The 17658-nt window shown below is 59.5% G+C and overlaps 3 protein-coding genes across 4 annotated transcripts; 2 read left to right on the top strand and 1 right to left on the bottom strand.

Annotated features, from left to right (window-relative positions):
• Positions 1-4563: 4563 nt before the first annotated feature.
• PCP2 (Purkinje cell protein 2) lies at positions 4564-5757 on the top strand (the record flags this gene model as incomplete). Of its 2 annotated transcripts, none has more annotated exons than XM_079703988.1 (3): positions 4564-4672; positions 4917-5041; positions 5638-5757. In XM_079703988.1, exons 1-3 carry the CDS (start codon positions 4618-4620, stop codon positions 5755-5757), a joined length of 300 nt encoding a protein of 99 aa, XP_079560114.1. In that variant the 5' UTR covers positions 4564-4617. The 2 variants fall into 2 exon arrangements, with proteins under 2 accessions (XP_079560114.1, XP_079560113.1); XM_079703987.1 differs by having other exon boundaries at positions 4564-4678.
• Positions 5758-5820: 63 nt separating this feature from the next.
• Positions 5821-7360, bottom strand: PET100 (PET100 cytochrome c oxidase chaperone). Its single transcript, XM_079702615.1, has 4 exons — positions 7276-7360; positions 6461-6547; positions 6277-6309; positions 5821-5971 (listed from the first exon to the last, which is right to left on the bottom strand). The coding sequence occupies exons 1-4, from the start codon at positions 7300-7302 to the stop codon at positions 5888-5890; spliced, it is 231 nt and encodes a 76-aa protein (XP_079558741.1). The 5' UTR covers positions 7303-7360; the 3' UTR covers positions 5821-5887.
• A 248-nt stretch (positions 7361-7608) lies between these two features.
• On the top strand, positions 7609-17105 carry XAB2 (XPA binding protein 2; the record flags this gene model as incomplete). Its single annotated transcript, XM_079703186.1, has 19 exons — positions 7609-7659; positions 8767-8915; positions 9217-9340; positions 9574-9771; positions 10653-10787; positions 10867-11031; positions 12333-12477; positions 12951-13102; positions 13189-13308; positions 13434-13565; positions 13671-13802; positions 13906-14019; positions 15266-15428; positions 15531-15721; positions 15942-16064; positions 16149-16320; positions 16533-16662; positions 16795-16898; positions 16993-17105. The coding sequence occupies 19 exons, from the start codon at positions 7609-7611 to the stop codon at positions 17052-17054; spliced, it is 2562 nt and encodes an 853-aa protein (XP_079559312.1). The 3' UTR covers positions 17055-17105.
• Between the last annotated feature and the right edge of the window lie 553 nt (positions 17106-17658).

The raw sequence follows: 17658 nt of genomic DNA, 5'->3' as shown, positions 1-17658 counted from the left end.
TAGAAATTTCAGGGCCTGCCCCTGCTGTGCACCAGCAAAGGGCTGACACCTTGTCATGCAAAGGGCCCAGTCCAGCAGCACCTCATCCTTTAAATGAGGATTTAAAATGTGACACACGTGTGTGAATGCAGAGTCCTAAGCTGGTTCAGTCCCGAACCCATGCTTTTATTTGGCCATGTTTCTTAAGAGTCGGCCAGGTGCCAGGTCCTCTGCCACTTTCATGGGACAGGCATGGGACTGACCACAGTGAATAAGACAAGAAAGCCTGCCAAGCAGCACTTAAAGTTGAATGGAGGAGGAGGGGATAGAAAATAATCGGTTCTGCCTTAAGGAAATAAACAGTGACCTGATAACAAGTGCCACGGTGGGGGGTGTTTTATTGAGGGTGGTGCCAGAGGGGTACCCTATGGGTGTGGCCTTTAGGCTTAACCCTGAATGACATCAGGGAGCAACCATGCAGAGAGAAGGGAGGGATGAGCTCAGAGGAGTGGCTGGAGTGAGGTGAGGTTGGAGGGGCCACGGAGGCCAGACCTCTGTGGGACGTGGTAGGACTAACCCGATTTGCCTTGGATTGAGCGGTTCACAGGACCCAGGACTTTCAGTGCTAAAACTGCGACAGTCCTGGGCAAACCAGGATGGCTGTTCTCTCTGTGTAGGAGTTTGGGGGTTTCTTTCCTTTTTCCTTTTCTTTCTTTCTCTTTCTCTTTCTTGCTCACCTTCTCTTTCTCTCTCCCCCTCCCTCCCATCCTCGCCTTTTCCTTTTCTTTCATAGTTTTATTGCAATATAATTCACATACCATACAATTTGATCACCGAGAGCATACAATTTAATGGCTTTTAGCATATTCACAGTTATGTATCCATCACCAGTCAATTGTTTTTTAAAATTTATTTTATTGACATATAGTTGATATACAATGTTAATTTCTGCTGTACAGCAAAGTGATTCTGAGAGTATACGTATATGTGTATATATATATTTTTTAAAAAATTATTTATTTTTGGCTGTGTTGGGTCTTCCTTACTGCACGCAGGCTTTCTCTAGTTGCGGCGAGTGGGGGGCTAATCTTCATTGCCGTGCACGGACTTCTCATTGTGGTGGCCTCTTGTTGCAGAGCAGGGCTCTGGGCGTGCTGGTTTCAGTAGTTGTGGCACATGGGCTCGGTAGTTGTGGCTCATGGGCTCAGTAGCTGTGGCTCACGGGCTTAGTTGCCCCATGGAACGTGGGATCTTCCTGGAGCAGGGCTCAAACCCGTGTCCCCTGCATTGGCAGGCAGATTCTTTTTTTTTTTTTTTGCGGTACGTGGGCCTCTCACTGTTGCGGCCTCTCCCGTTGCGGAGCACAGGCTCCGGACGCGCAGGCTCAGTGGCCATGGCTCACAGGCCCAGCTGCTCCGCAGCATGTGGGATCTTCCTGGACCGGGGCACGAACCTGCGTCCCCTGCATCGGCAGGCAGACTCTCAACCACTGCGTCACCAGGGAAGCCCTGGCAGGCGGATTCTTAACCACTGCGCCACCAGGGGAGTCCCTATGTATGTATTCTTTTCCATTATGGTTTATCACAGGATATTGAATATAGTTCCTTGTGCCGTGCAGTAGGACTTTGTCGTTTATCCATTCTATGTATAATAGTTTGCATCTGCTAATCCCAAACTCCCAATCCATCCCCCATTTCCACCCCCCACTTTGGCAACCACAAGTCTGTTCTCTATGTCTGTGAGTCCATTTTTGTTTTGTAGATAAGTTCATTTGTGTCATATTTTAGATTCCACATATAAATGATATCATATGGTATTTGTCTTTCTCTTTCTGACTTACTTCACTTAGTATGATAATCTCTAGGTCCATCCATGTTGCTGCAAACGGCATTCTTTTGTTCTTTTTCATGACTAATATTCCATTGTATATATTTATCACATCTTCTTTATCCATTCCTCTGTCAACGGATATTTAGATTGCTTCCATGTCTTGACTATTGTAAACAATGCTGCAATGAACACTGGGTATATCTTTTCATGTATCTTTTCAAATTATAGTTTTGTCTGGGTATATGCCCAGGAGTGGGATTGCTGGATCATAATGTAGTTCTATTTTTAGTTTTTTGAGGAAACTCCACACTGTTTTCCATAGTGGCTGCACCAATTTACATCCCTACCAATGGTGTAGGAGGGTTCCCCTTTCTCCACACCCTCACTAGCATTTGTTACTTGTAGATTTTTAAATGATGGCCGGCATAACCAGTCAAGTTTAGAACATTCCCATGATCCCAAGGTGCTCGGGTTTTCTCCTGAGGACAATGGGGGCCAAGAGAGAGAGTTCTGAGCAGGGGAAGGAGGGGACCCTTGCAGCTCCTGGGAGGAAGGTTGGATTGCAGGGGCAAAGGAGGGAGCTGGGAGACCCTGAGGAAGCTGGGACCACCTCTAGCTTCTCAGCCTGTCCCCTGGTGGTGAGGCTCTGTAGGGTCTGCCACCTCTCATTATACTCAGTGAGGATGACCAAGGTCTTCTGCTGTTATGGGCTCAAGGCTGCTCACGGAACAAAAAAGTGTGTTGAAGTCCTAACCCCCAGAACCTTAGAACGTGCCCTTATTTGGAAATAGGGTTTCTGCAGGTGCAATTAGTAAAGATGAGGTCGTGCTGCAGGAGGATGAATCCCTAAAGCAACGTGACTGGTGTCCATGTCTTATGACAGCCATGTGAAGGACACAAGGGGGACATCTTTGACAACAGAGGCAGAGACTGAAGTCCTGCTGCTACAAGCCAAGGGACACCAAGGACTGCCGGCAGCCACAAGAACCCAGTGAGAGGCAAGGAAAGACCCTCTCTTCCATGCTACAGTATAGCCTTGCCAACACCTCGATTCTGTACTTCCGGCCTCCAGAACCATATGACAATAAACGTCTGTTGCTCTAAGCTACCCAGTTTGGGACACTTGCTTAAGGCAGACTGGGAAACTAGTATGTCCGGGGAGGAGCAGGACATCACGTTGGCATCCAGGTCTTGGGGCCATGGAGAGGGTGTGAATGGGGGCTCCGGATGGTGGAGGGCTGCCTGGGGAGGAGGACCAAGCTTTTCATTTGAGCAGAGGTGATGAGAGCGTGGCCCACGTATTCCGAGAAGAAACTTTAACTGGTTTCCAGAAAGGCATCCTGGGGATGGGGTGGGGTGCAGATGGGATCCTCCCAGCAGCATCCTCTCCTGGGGCACTGAGGGAGAGCCATAGCTGCTCAGCGGAGGGGGCAGGGGCTTTCCTCCCCAGGAGTCTAGCCTCCAGTCCCTAGGCCGGGCTGGGGGGAAAGATCAGAGGAGACAGACCAACCTGGCATTGGCGGTGGGGAGACAGGAGCTACCAGACCTTCCTGTTTTGGGAGTAGGGGGTGGGCAACCAGACCAGGGGACAGTGAGTAGAGGAAGGGTGGCCAGGAGACAGAGGCCAGCCGGCGGTGCCTCAGGGGTCCTCGGGCCCAGCTTCCCCTCCTCCCACCACCTGCGGATGGCAACTGCCTTTCTGGCAGATATCGGTGGGCAAGCTGGGTAGCTTCAGACCTCACCTCAGCTGCCCTATGGCCCTGTCCTCTCCCTATGGGACCCAGCCAGCCCAAGCTCCCCACTGTGGGGGCGCTGCTTTGGCCAACTGCTGCACCCCACCTGAGAGTCCTTGGGGCCCAGCGAGTCCTGCTGGGCCAACAATGTCCGAACCCAGGTCACCCTGCCTCCTACCCCCCAAGGCAGCCCCAGCCTCACGCTGCAAAAACAATTATCTGGATCATCTTTATGGGGCTTAAGCTTGGGTGGGAGCAGATGGGGCGTGAGCTGGGGATTTGGGGCTGGGTATCCACTCCCCGCCACGTCCCAGTCTCTTAAAAAGCCTTCTCTGGCACGGGGCCAGGGCAGAGGCCAGTGGAGAGGTGGACAGGACCCAGGTGAGGGGAGCAGGGACAATGATGGACCAGGAAGAGAAGGATGGGGGCTTGGCCTCCTGCGACAAGGTGAGCAGGCCCCACCGCCCCCCCACACCGCCAACTCAAGGACCCGTGAATGACGAGGCTAATTAGTTTGTAGGGCACCTAATTAGCAACTGAGTCTCCTGGGACCCCCGACCCAGTTGCCGCCCAAGAAGGTGCTAGTGGGCGGGAGGGTCCGAGTGCCTAACCCAGCCCCAGGGCAGAGGTCAGGGCTCTTAGTGCTGACCCCCTGTGAGGTGAGGGATGCTGGGATTTAGGAGCTGTCAGGGGGACGTTCCCCTGGCTCGTGTCCCAGCCCCCGGGCCACCCCGCAGTCAGGCCCCAATCTAGGACGGTGGCCCTCTCCCTTGGGGCAGCACCACGTGACATGGCACTGCTGGTGGAGCCCCTGGGGCGGGGGCCGGGATTGAGAAGGAGACTCATGTCTCATTTGGAGCAGCTCTGCAGAGCAGCACATCGGCGGGCACCATGGTGAGAGCCACAGAAGGGGCAGGGCAGGCCCGGGGGTCGGGGGGAAGCTGGCCGGCCAGGAGGGGAGTTGAGGGTTCCTCCAGCTGAAGGGCCGGCCGGACTGAGTGTGTCTGTCCCCCAGGCGGGCTCCCCAGACCAGGAGGGCTTCTTCAATCTGCTGAGCCACGTGCAGGGCGGCCGGATGGAGGAGCAGCGCTGCTCACTGCAGGCGGGGCCGGGCCCAGCCTCCGAGGGCCGTGAGAGTGGGCAGGGAGGTGTGCGGAAGTGGGCGTGATGGGGGGGCGTGAATGGGGCAAGTGGCCATCTGGGGGACCAGTGGGCAAGGGTCTGAGAAAGTGAGCAGGCAAGTGGGGACAGAGATGCCTGTGGGTTGGGGGCAGATGTGAGCATGCTTCCTGGAGAATGTAAGTGGGGATGGAGGGATGGGTTGGGGGCCTCCAGCTGGGCTGAGTTCTTCCCCACGGCCTCTGCTTCATGCAGAGAGTGGCCCTGCACCCGAGATGGACAGTCTCATGGACATGCTGGCCAGTACCCAGGGCCGCCGCATGGATGACCAGCGTGTGACAGTCAGCGCCTTGCCTGGCTTCCAGCCTTTGGGCCCCAAGGTAGGTGATATTCTGCCAGGGCTGAGGAGAGACCAGCCACACTGATCCCTCTAACCCTGCCTCCCACCCCCACCCCTAGTCACCATCTGCCCCTGGGGACGAGCGCCTGGTAGGAGCGCCCACCCTGCGCACTTGCCAGTCACAAGACCCCGGCCAATCCAATACCCCAGTTCAGAGGTAGGACAAAGGCCCAGACGGGGCTGGGAAGAGATCAAGGTCATGCAGGGGGCGTGTTAAAGTCAGAGCTGTGGCCAGAACTTGTGGCTCCTGCTCCCAAGTCTGAGAACTTCAAGGAGGCGAGAGAGACCTGGGAAGACACCTTGAGGGTGGAGAGCACGCAAGATCATGCCCAGGACACATCCAGACACCCATGTGTCCATGTCACACGTACTCACCCACAGCTTGGCTTCTGATCAAGATCCCAGGGACGTCCCCAAGACCCACCAGCTCCCAAATACCACCCTAAATGTTGAGTAACTGAGGAGTGGAGAAGCTCAGGGATGGTGGGGGCAGATGGGGGGAGGTGGGACTCTGGTTGCCACCTGCACTGGCCAGCACTGCCCTTGGCCCTCTGGCTGACCCCTCTGCATCCACAGGATGGAGTACAGAAACGAGCCGGGACCCTCAGCCCCCAACCCCTCCTCACCCCTCAGGACCCAACTGCACTCAGCTTCCGTCGAAACAGCAGCCCCCAGCCCCAGACACAAGCCCCGTGAGGGCCTGAGGCGTCCTGGGCCCCACTTGGCCCCCAAAAGCAGACAATAAAACACTTCCACAAGCAACGAAGAACCGTGTATGTGTGTCATTCTGTGAGCGGAGAGGCAGGGATTCAGGCACTTGGAGGCCTCAGGACCTCTGCTGGGCAGCACGAAGGAGCTTTTCCTCCCGCTGCTTCCGTATCCTTTCTTTGAATTCTTCTAGCTCTCGGCGCTGGGTAAGGGAGTGAGATGGAAAGGAAGGAGGGGCGTACACACCTCAGGGCCTGGACCTCTTTCTCAGCACCCCTCCCCTTAATCCCCCAGACCACCACTTCACAGTTCAGTGACTACACTGGAAGCCTGTGCCAATTATAACCCAAGTCCAAGTGGGGTGAGCTTCAACCTTCAGGGAGAGGGCGGTAAGGAAATCACGTGTCCCTCCACTCTCGGTTCCCTGCCCATGACTGAGGGTCCCATCATGGCCACAGGAACCCACACTCTTCCTTCCTCTGGTGGGAGGACAAGGAGGTTGCTTACCTTGTCTTCCTTCTCAGGGGGCCACAGCTCCCTCTGTAGGGACAAAGTCACAGCTGGATACACAAGCCAGGAGCCTCCAGAGCCCTACACCCAGGGCAGGGTTGGCTCAGGGGAGGCAGACACTGGTCCCCATCAGGTTGGTGCCCCATACCCTCCCCCACCCCCGGAATGAACCTGTGCCCACCTTGCGCTGTATGACATAGTCCTCAAACCACTCGGCCTGATTGGCAATCCAGAACATAGCCACAGGGAAAGTGAGGTAGATGGTCATCTGGAAGGGCAGGGGCGAGATAAGAAGAGCCAGGAGTCACCTCCACCACCCCAAAACTGTGCAGAGTCTGCTTAGAGCCTGGAGGACCATCCCCTGACAGAGACCAGTGGTGCTTCCCCAGCGCCCCCAGAACCCCAAAACTCCCATCAAGGGTACAGAAGCCACACACCTTAAAGTCTAGCCTCCATAATCCAAGAGTCCCTTCCAAAAGCCCCCTCCGAGTCCGGGAGACTCCCTCTCAAAGAAAGACACACACACACACACACACACACACACACACACACACACAGTCGCCCCAGGAACAGAAAAGCTCGTACTACAGTAAAGGTATCTCTTTGAGACATCATTATCCCACCCCCAGTTAGATCCCGGAGCACACCCAGACCCAGGCCTCATTCTTCAGATTCTACTCCCCTAACTCTAGGAGTATGCCTACGAGAAAGACGCACACCCACTATGACCCCGAGAGCTCCCGCAGAACCTGAAGCCTTCCTTCTTAGAGCCCCCTCCACAGATCACCCTTCTCAGAAGGCTTTCCTCACACCAGCCCTCCCAGAGCCCCGAACCCTGTGCCCCCTTCTCTGGGGTTCCAAACGTAAAGGTCCCTCTCAAATCTCAGGAGCTTTCGCTCCAGGGCCACCTCTCTCAGAGGTCCCCCTTTTCAGAGCCTCCTCCTCAACCAGGAAGACCCCGCGGCCAGACCTGCAACCGCTCCGTTGCTCACTGACCCGAAACACCTCCAGCTTCACCCCCATCTCGCTCTTCTCAGGCTTCAAAGCCGCTTCCGCCCAAAGCCAACCATCCAGCAAGACAGCAGCTCACTGGGAGTCCGAGGGTTCCACTGCTGAACCTGATTGGTCCGATGAGCATCGTTAAACGTCATATTCGGGCGCTTCTTCTCTGCTTCCGGTAGCTGGACGTCTACGTGAAAGTCAACAACGCAGGGCGCGCAATCGGGAAAGGTTCAACCAATAGGAAGTGGGCCTGGTCCGAGGGGGCGGGCCTTCAGCAGGAGACATCATTATAACGCGACTCTTGCGCGTACCTGGAGTGCCAGGAAAATGGTGGTGATGGCGCGCCTCTCGAGGCCCGAGCGGCCGGATCTTGTCTTCGTGAGTCCGCGGCGGGCCCGGGGGTGGCCTGCCTGGGGGCACTGGGGCTTAGATACCTCAGGAGATTCGGACCTGGCAGCCCGGGGGGTCTAGGCCAAAGTTATGCCGGTCTGAGGGCAGGAGGACCCTTACGGGCCAGAGACCGGATCATGATGTACGGACCAGGCTGGTCAGAAGCAAAGGTCTGGTGCTAGAGCCCAGGTGACCTGAGCAAAGAGCAGGTGGTTGACGTTAAGGGCCTGGCGTCCCGGGCCTGGGGCGGAAATGGGAGTGGGCGAGAAGGGAGACTCGCGTAGCTCAATCTTGAGAGGCCTGGTGTTTGAAGTAAAGGCATGACGACCAGTCCACGTTTCTGGTTTCAGTGGTAAAATCTTGGTGTCTTGGGTAACGGTCTAGGTTTGGTCCTGAGCGTTATAGTTTTTGGGATAAGGGCATGGTGTCTGGACCGGGAGAACCCTGGAATCAGAAGTAAAGACCGGGTGATGTGGAGCTGATCAGACGATGGCCCGTGGAGTCCTGAAGAGTCAAAGGCTTGGTGTTTGAAGTAGAAGCCTGGCATCTTCACTAGATTCTTGGTGTCTCGAGTTAAAGGCTAGGCATCTTGTACATACCTTTTTTTCTGAGATAAGGGTCTAGCTTCCAAGTTCTGGGGCAGAGTTGAGCTAGACTCTGGCTAGTGGGGGCCTGAGGTGCCAGACGTCTCGTGTCTGAGAAGAGGCATGTTGTGAGGAGGTGACACTTGACGTCTAGGGCAGAGGCCTGGCGTCGGACCAGGGTCTTGGTGGCAAAAGAGTGTGGTGATCTGGGCCAGAAAGTGGATAGCTTGATTAGGAAGGCCAAAAGAGTGATGTCTGGCTGACAGTCTCATATATCTGGCCTAGAACGCTATGACCAAGGAGTCTGATGGTCTGGGTCAGATTGTAGGCAGTAGTATTATTCTGAAGGGTCTGGACCAGATTCCTGGTATCTGGGTGTCTGGTGACTGGGCTCCCGATGGTGGGGAGTGGGATCTGGGACCTGGAAGGGGTCTGGAGTTTGGAGTGGAGTGGTGCTGCACACAGGCTCTGAGAACAGGTCTGTCTTCTCCCCGTACCCCGGCCCTGGCAGGAGGAGGAGGACCTCCCCTATGAGGAGGAAATCATGCGGAACCAGTTCTCCGTCAAATGCTGGCTCCGCTACATTGAGTTTAAGCAGGGTGCCCCGAAGCCCAGACTTAATCAGCTGTATGAGCGGGCGCTGAAGCTGCTGCCCTGCAGGTGAGATTGGTTGCAGCTGCCCTACCTGCCCCAGCTCCACACCCACCCCACCTTATCCAATCACCCCAGAACTTGCTAGTAGGTCCCACGTGACTATGTGTTGTGTCGCCGAATATACATCCCCTGATCAGTGAGCACACCTTCCCTGACGTCCCCGCCATCCCCCCTTCGCAGAGACTTGTCACCCCTCCCTGGGCCCCTTCTCTAAGTACTTGTCTCGTGGGGCAGAGTGAAGGGTCCCGAGGTCCATAAAGCTGACCAATCACTGTCTGCCCCTCCCCTCTCCCCCCACCCCCCCCAGCTACAAACTCTGGTACCGCTACCTGAAGGCACGCCGGGCACAGGTGAAGCATCGCTGTGTGACCGACCCTGCCTATGAGGATGTCAACAACTGCCACGAGAGAGCCTTTGTGTTCATGCACAAGGTGGGGAGGGGGCCTGGCTGGGCCAGGGGATGAGTGGGGAGGTGGGGCTCAGAGTCCACGGAGGTGGACAGAGCAGGGGCTTGGAGTCCTGTGGCCTCTGTGCACTCAGGGTTGATCGAGACTTGGTTCCAGGGGGACGGGAGTTCCGGGTCCTGCTGCAGTGGACATCTGGTGTCTTTATGGCCTGGTGGTGGTGCTGGCAGCTCAGACCCTGCCTCTCCCCACACCTCCAGATGCCCCGGCTGTGGCTAGATTACTGCCAGTTCCTGATGGACCAGGGACGCGTCACACACACACGCCGCACTTTCGACCGTGCCCTCCGAGCGTTGCCCATCACACAGCACTCTCGTATTTGGCCCTTGTACCTGCGCTTCCTGCGCTCACACCCCCTGCCTGAGACCGCCGTGCGGGGCTACCGGCGCTTCCTCAAGGTAAGCCCCTCAGAGGGCGAGATGGGGCCAGGCTCAGGCAGGTGGGCCAGTTCCCCCAGGTCAAGGCTTTACAGAAACCGGCTCATTGGGACACTGTCTGCCCTAACAGACAGAATATGGAAACATGTCAGGTATTAAGACAGGTGTCGGGGACAGTGTGGCTAAGACAGTTGCTGCCTCCATGGAGCTTTCAGTCTAACTTTGCAGACAGATACATATTACTTGACTGCATAAATCAAAGTAAAACTGCAACCATGGGAGGGCAGGGAATAGGAGATAAATGACTAGGGAAACAAATAACAGCCAGGGCTGAGAGTCGAGGTGCAAATAGTGGGGAAGCATTGTGCAGTTTTCCTGAACTTATAATGTCTCTTATGTGTCGTGAAATGCTTAGCATAGTGCTGTTAAGGGGCTTGTGATGAAAGCAAGTCTTGGCCTGTGCAGGCTGGACCACTGATGTCTAAGCTAGACCAGTCAGGACTGAGACTGGACCAGTGAGGTCCAGGCTGGACCAGTTAGGACTGAGACTGGACCAGTGAGGTCCAGGCTGGACCAGTCAGGACTGAGACTGGAGCAGCTGGGACCCAGGCTGGACCAGTCAGGGCTGGGGGTGGACCAGTGAGGCTCAGGCTGGAACAGTCAGGGCCCAGGCTGGACTAGTGAGGGCTGAGGCTGGACCAGTCAGGGCCCAGAGTGGACCAATCAGGGCTGGGGGTGGACCAGTGAGGCCCAGGCTGGACAGGTGTAGCTGTGACTGGGTGTGCAGGGCGAGCTCTTGTCCGGGCAGTGGTGGGTGGCTGACAGAAAACCCAGAGTGGGAGGGGGCACAGTGGCATGGCCCTGTGGCCCCACTGACAGCTGGCGGGTGGGTGGGTGCCCAGCTGAGCCCCGAGAGTGCCGAGGAGTACATCGAGTACCTCAAGTCGAGCGACCGGCTGGACGAGGCCGCACAGCGCCTGGCCACCGTGGTGAACGACGAGCGCTTCGTGTCCAAGGCCGGCAAGTCCAACTACCAGGTGGGCCCCAGGGTGACGGCTGGGCGGGAGGGCTCACCCTCTCAGGGACAAGGCTGACGCTCCTTCCCGTGCCTTGCAGCTGTGGCACGAGCTCTGCGACCTCATCTCCCAGAACCCAGACAAGGTGCAGTCTCTCAGCGTGGATGCCATCATCCGCGGGGGCCTCACCCGCTTCACCGACCAACTGGGCAAGCTCTGGTGCTCGCTGGCCGACTACTACATCCGCAGTGGTCACTTCGAGAAGGTGCTTGAGCATGCGGGGCTCCGGGAGCGGGGCGGGGTCTCCCTCCAGCACATAGTATTGGGGGATGCCTGAGGACACGCGTGTGAGCAGAAGACGTGCACATGGACCGCTTGGGCACACGTGTGCGTGTGTGCGCCGCGCACATTTGCCTTTCTGAAGGTGGGGAGAGGCAGGCATCACGGCCCTGCCGGCAAGTGCACCCACCTCAGGCCAGCCAGACCTGGATCTCTCTGCTCTGGCCTTGGACCTGCTTCAGCTTGGGTGTCCTCATTTGCAAAATGAGAGTGACAGTCATTTCCTTGCCTACTGGGGCTCAGGCACCGAGCGGGTGTCCGGTGTGAGGGTCCCTCCCGAGGTGTTGGTGTTTCTGTCCGTGTCCACGTTGGCTGTTCTCCTCATTGGGCCATGGAGTGGCGAGCTTGGAGCTGGGGAGGGGGCGGGGTGTGGAGCTCTGAGAGGTCCCCAGAGGGGCTGGCTTGGGACTGGCTGGTTGGGGGGGCCGGGGGGAGCAGAGTGGGAGGGAGGAGCTGCAGTTGGGGCTCAGAGGGGGTGGTGAAGGACTAAGGAAAGGGGATCCCTGCAGGCTGAGGAGGGGCCGGCTGTGTCCTGCGGCAGGGAGCCGCCAGCCAGCCAGCCGTGAGCAGGACATAGGCCTGACCAGGTGTGTGTCTTACAGAGACCCTTCAGGCTGACACTTTGAGCGGAACGCACTGGCCGAGGCTGGCAGCAGGAGACCGGCCAGGAGGCTGCTGGAGCCAGCAGCCAGGCAGAGGCAGAGGGGCAGGATCAGCCAGGGACAGGGGTGGAGCGACGGGCCCGCCCTCGGTGGGGATGCGCCTCGCCCATGCCAGCACTTTCCTTTCATGCTGCCCTCGGGGGTTGGTGGGAGGGTGACGGGGAGAATGTGAGCTGCAGGAGGGGGGTCGGGCAGGCGTGAGGGGTACTTTGTAGCAACGATTGAGCACTCCGTGGCAGGCTGAGGTTAGGGTCCCTGCAGGGTGGCTGGTCACCTACTGGGTCTCACTGGGGCCAGACCCTTTATGCGTCTCACTCGAGCCCCGCAGTGACTCTGCGTGAGGGGCTGTCACTGTCGGTTTACTGCTGAGGAGCTGAGGCCCCCGGCTCACTCTGGCAGAGGAGGGGAGGGGAGCTCCAACCATGGCTGTGCGCTGACGGAGCTGGGCAGGCCCGGGGAAGGCCCTGCGGGGGTTCCGATTTGGGACTGGTGCTGCCGGATGCCCTGTGTGCACATGGTGGGCACACGTGCCTCTCTGCTACCAGCACTTTCCCCATCCTCACAGGCTCGGGACGTGTACGAGGAGGCCATCCGGACCGTGATGACGGTGCGGGACTTCACCCAGGTGTTCGACAGCTATGCCCAGTTCGAGGAGAGCATGATCGCGGCGAAGATGGAGACGGCCTCGGAGCTGGGGCGGGAGGAGGAGGGTGAGCAGCAGGGGTGGACCGCAGGGCTTGGAGGTGTCCCGACTGGCTGGGTCAGGGGAGATGTGGGTCTTGGAGTCAGAGGCCAGCAGGGAGGGAGTCTGAATGGGCAGTGCGGGTGGGATCTCAGCGGGTAGCCAGGTCTGGGAACACATCTCAGTGGGCCTTGGGCCGGCCACTGGTGGGAAGGGAGAGCTGGGTGGACAGCAGGGGTGGGGAGGGGGGCCTGGGCCAGAGCTTGGCAGGGAAGAAGGGCTGGGGGGAATGGTGGGGATTGGAGGGGGTTCCAGAGTAGCCTGGCCCTGGGGCAAGTGTGAGGTCAGGGTGGCCCTGGGGCAGCTCAGGGAAGGAGTGCCCAGATGGACAGTGGCGGGGAGCTGGGGGCTGAAGGGAGAGAGAGCTGAGAGACGGAGGTGGCCAGGGGGCCACGTGCTGAGGCCTCCCCCGCTGCTCCCGGCTTTTCCCACGGGTCCCAGATGACGTGGACCTGGAGCTGCGCCTGGCTCGCTTTGAGCAGCTCATCAGCCGGCGGCCCCTGCTCCTCAACAGCGTCCTGCTGCGCCAGAACCCGCACCACGTGCACGAGTGGCACAAGCGCGTGGCCCTGCACGAGGGTCGCCCGAGGGAGGTATGTGGCGGCCCCGCCCCCCGTCCCCAGGCCCCGCCCTCCCTGACCAGGGCCCCGCCCAGCCTGACCCAACCCTTCCTGCCCAGATCATTAACACGTACACGGAGGCTGTGCAGACGGTGGACCCCTTCAAGGCCACCGGCAAGCCCCACACCCTGTGGGTTGCGTTCGCCAAGTTTTACGAGGACAACGGGCAGCTGGATGACGTGAGTGTTGTGTCGCCTGTGCGTGTCGCCTGTGCGTGTTGCTTGTACGAGTACTTACAGGTCCTCCTCCCCGCGCCCACAGGCGGGCGGGCGGGGTCTCAGCCTGGCCTCTGCCCGCCCCACAGGCCCGCGTCATCCTGGAGAAAGCCACCAAGGTGAGCTTCAAGCAGGTGGACGACCTGGCCAGCGTGTGGTGCGAGTGTGGCGAGCTGGAGCTCCGGCACGAGAACTACGACCAGGCCTTGCGGCTGCTGCGAGTAAACAGAAGCCTGGGTTGGGGGTGGGGGTGGGGGAGCCTCAGGGTGTGTGATCTGGTCCTGGACACACCCCCGGCTTTCCTCCTGCTGGTGCTGCCCATGCAGAAGGCGACGGCGCTGCCCGCCCGCCGTGCCGAGTACTTCGACGGCTCGGAGCCTGTGCAGAACCGCGTATACAAGTCTCTGAAGGTGTGGTCAATGCTGGCCGACCTGGAGGAGAGCCTCGGCACCTTCCAGGTGAGCTGCCAGGATGGGATGGGGGCGTGGGATGGGACACGCCCTGCAGGGGGCCGCTGGCTCCACCCCTGGGACACGCTCTGACCGGCCCCCTGCCCAACAGTCCACCAAAGCCGTCTATGACCGCATCCTGGACCTGCGCATCGCCACGCCCCAGATCGTCATCAACTATGCCATGTTCCTGGAGGAGCACAAGTACTTTGAAGAGAGCTTCAAGGTGAGGGGGCCCCGGATGGCACTGTCCCCACCCGGGCTGCCGTCACCGCCGATTGGGAGTCTTAAACAACAGAGGTGTGCTTTCTCAGTCCTGAAGGTCGGAAGCCCGAGATCAAGGTGTCGGCAGGGCTGGTGTCCTCGGAGGCCCCTCTCCTTGGCTTGTAGAGGCTGCCTTCTCACTGTGTCTTCACATGGACACCTTTCTGTGTGTTTCTGGTGTCCCTCCTGTGCCCAGATCTGCTTTTGTGAGGCTGTCAGTTGTATTGGAATGAAATTTACCCTAATGATCTCTCTTTTTTTTTAAAATTTATTTATTTTTGGCCGCGTTGGGTCTTTGTTGCTCCACGCGAGCTTTCTCTAGTTGTGGCGAGTGGGGGCTGCTCTTCGTTGTGGTGCGCGGGCTTCTCATTGCGCTGGCTTCTCGTTGCGGAGCACGGGCTCTAGGTGCACGGGCTTCAGTAGTTGTGGCGCACGGGCTTCAGTAGTTGTGGCGCATGGGCTTAGCTGCCCTGTGGCATGTGGGATCTTCCTGGAAGGGCTCAAACCTGTGTCCCCTGTTTTGGCAGGCAGATTCTTAACCACTGTGCCACCAGGGAAGTCCTCTCAGTTTAACTTAGTTGCTTCTTTAAAGATCTTATCTCAGGACACAGTCTCGTTCTGAGGTACGGGGAGTTAGGATTTCAACTTGAATTTGGGGGGACACAGGTCAGCCTGTCACAGGCACGGAGTTCTGCCTGTGTGTGCGGGGGTGTCCCTGCCTTGCTGCTCAGGTGATGGGTTTTAGGCACATGGGGTGTTTTCCATGTGCATGTGTACATGTGGCGGGGCTTTGCCCCACTGTCTGAGGTTTTGTCGTGTACATGTGGAGACTGCACACATACATGGACGGGGAGGTCATACACGCATGCGAGTGCCCCCTCTGCCTGAGTGGCAGGCCCCGCCCCTCTGCCTGGGTGGTGAACCTTCTTCCAGGACACCGGGCTCCAGTGTCTGCCGAGCTGAGGTTCCACCCTCCTCTTCAGCCATAAAGTCACTGACTGATCTTAGTGAGTCCTAGTCTAGCTCTGTCTTTGGAGTCCTTGCAGTCTGTCCAGGGAGACAGGCAGCGCACAGACCCTCTTGGCTGGGCTTTGATTGCGTGATCACAGGGAGAAGTGGGATGGGGAGAGGTGGGCAGACAAGGGGCCCACTTGCTGAGCCCTAAGGAGTCTCCCCCTGTGGACTCACACGACTCCCCCTTGGGGCAGGCGTACGAGCGCGGCATCTCGCTGTTCAAGTGGCCCAACGTGTCCGACATCTGGAGTACCTACCTGACCAAGTTCATTGCCCGCTACGGGGGCCAGAAGCTGGAGCGGGCACGGGACCTGTTTGAGCAGGCGCTGGATGGCTGCCCTCCCAAATACGCAAAGAGTGAGGAGGGCCAGGCGGGCTCGGTGGGGGGGGTTGGAGGGGGCATCACGGGCCCAGCCACTGACCTCTGACACCTCCACCCACCGCTGCATCCTGTCACAGCCCTGTACCTGTTGTACGCGCAGCTGGAGGAGGAATGGGGCTTGGCCCGGCACGCCATGGCCGTGTACGAGCGTGCCACCAGGGCCGTGGAGCCCGCCCAGCAATACGACATGTTCAACATCTACATCAAGCGGGCGGCCGAGATCTATGGGGTCACCCACACCCGCAGCATCTATCAGAAGGCCATCGAGGTGCCCGCCACAGGGGGTGGGGTGGGGAGCTGGGGGTAGGGAGGGGGAAGAAGGGGTCCTGTAGGCAGGGTATCCGAGCGAGCCTGCGCGTGGCGTCTGTGGGGAGGCCCACCTGCCCAGGGGCCAGCCTGGTGTGCTGGGAACCACCGGGGCTCCCCCAGAGGGGCGGCCCCCTCCGCCTCACATCCCACCCTCCCTGATCCCTCCCGACCCCGCCCAGGTGCTGTCAGACGAGCACGCCCGGGAGATGTGCCTGCGGTTCGCGGACATGGAGTGCAAGCTCGGGGAGATCGACCGCGCCCGGGCCATCTACAGCTTCTGCTCGCAGATCTGTGACCCCCGGGTAGGGATGAGTCCCGGGCCTGTGGGTGTGGGAGTCTGCGGCTGAGCCAGCCGGCTCACATCCCCCGGCCCCACCCCTCTGCAGACGACCGGGGCCTTCTGGCAGACGTGGAAGGACTTCGAGGTCCGGCACGGCAACGAGGACACCATCCGGGAGATGCTGCGGATCCGCCGCAGCGTGCAGGCCACGTACAACACTCAGGTCAACTTCATGGCCTCCCAGATGCTCAAGGTGTCGGGCAGCGCCACGGGCACTGGTGAGCAGCTGCGGCCCAGTGGTGGTCTCCCGGGTCTGGGAGCATCAGGGTCTCCTCTTCCTCCCCTGCCTCAGGCTGGGAGCTCCTCGAGGGCCGGGGCCTCAGGCCCAGGTCGGGGGGTGCCCAGCAGCACCCAGACCAAGGCAGGCACCTAAGGCCGTGGTCGAGGACAGCCTGCCCACGGTATCTGACCCCCACGCTTCCCCCCGCAGTGTCTGACCTGGCCCCCGGGCAGAGTGGCATGGACGACATGAAGCTGCTGGAACAGCGGGCCGAGCAGCTGGCGGCTGAGGCTGAGCAGGACCAGCCCTCGCGGGCCCAGAGCAAGATCCTGTTTGTGAGGTGAGGGCGGGGCGGTGGAGCTGGGGCTGGGAGGGAGCCAGCTCTGCAGGAGGGGAGGGGCAGGGAGGTTGGGGGGCTGCCGGGCCCAGCTGAGCAGTGTGGCCCCCTCCCCCGGCCGCCTGCCTTCCCCAGGAGTGACGCCTCCCGGGAGGAGCTGGCCGAGCTGGCCCAGCAGGCCAACCCAGAGGAGATTGAGCTGGGCGAGGACGAGGACGAGATGGACCTGGAGCCCAACGGTAAGAGGCCGGCTGGCCAGGCGGGCTGGTGGGCGGAGGCGGGGGCGGGACCCCCTCCTGGAAGGTGACCGAGTCCTCCTCGCCTCACCCCCAGAGGTGCGTCTGGAGCAGCAGAGCGTGCCGGCCGCGGTGTTCGGGAGCCTGAAGGAAGACTGACTCCCATCCCCTACCCCCTCCACCGCTCCCCCAGTGAAGCTTGTGTTTGTACGTTCTGGTCTGAGCCTCCTTCCTCCCCGACCTCTCCTACTGCCTCGGTGCCCGTGGGGATTGCCAGCTCAGTGCCGCCCTGCCCCCCACCCCACCCCCCAGATTGGCCGGTGTGGGGAGGTGGGGCAGCTGGGCTTCGGGCCAGGGCACACGCTCCACCCTAACCCCGCAGAGCCAGTTCTGGGCTCTGAGAGGCCAGTCTCTCTGCTGCCTGAGGCCCTGAGCCTGGAGGGGGCCCCTGTTCCCCTCCCTCTCAGCAGGTAGAGATACTCAGCCTCCCCACCACCAACCCTTTTTCCCTGGGTGAGGGCACCCCCCTCCCCTTGGGAAGAGACTGGGCTGAGAGCTCCGGAGGCAGGCGGGCCCCAACCAGCTCTGTGATCTTAGCAAGGCGCTTCTCTCCCTGGACAGCTGCCAGGAGCCAGACCTCAGCCATGGGCCGTGGCCTAGGTGCGGTCCTTAGTCCTAAGCTCCGGGAAGCCATTAGCGGGCTCTAAGCTAGGAAAGGATTTTAAGCATTTGAGGACTTAATCAGATTTGTGCCCTGAACAGG

Source organism: Hyperoodon ampullatus (genome assembly GCF_949752795.1).
Source record: "Hyperoodon ampullatus genome assembly, chromosome: 4".
Classification (NCBI taxonomy): Eukaryota; Metazoa; Chordata; class Mammalia; order Artiodactyla; family Ziphiidae; genus Hyperoodon; species Hyperoodon ampullatus.
This window is presented reverse-complemented; position numbering and strand designations above follow the sequence as displayed.

What these genes read in the sequence shown, in the direction of transcription:
- PET100 (XM_079702615.1), bottom strand. Translation starts at nt 7,302, where the DNA reads ATGGGGGTGAAGCTGGAGGTGTTTCGG. An exon ending in TGAAGCTGGAGGTGTTTCGG is followed by an intron (nt 6,548 to 7,275) that starts GTCAGTGAGCAA and finishes CTGCCCTTCCAG; the next exon opens with ATGACCATCTACCTCACTTT. An exon ending in CCCCTGAGAAGGAAGACAAG is followed by an intron (nt 5,972 to 6,276) that starts GTAAGCAACCTC and finishes TCCCTTACCCAG; the next exon opens with CGCCGAGAGCTAGAAGAATT.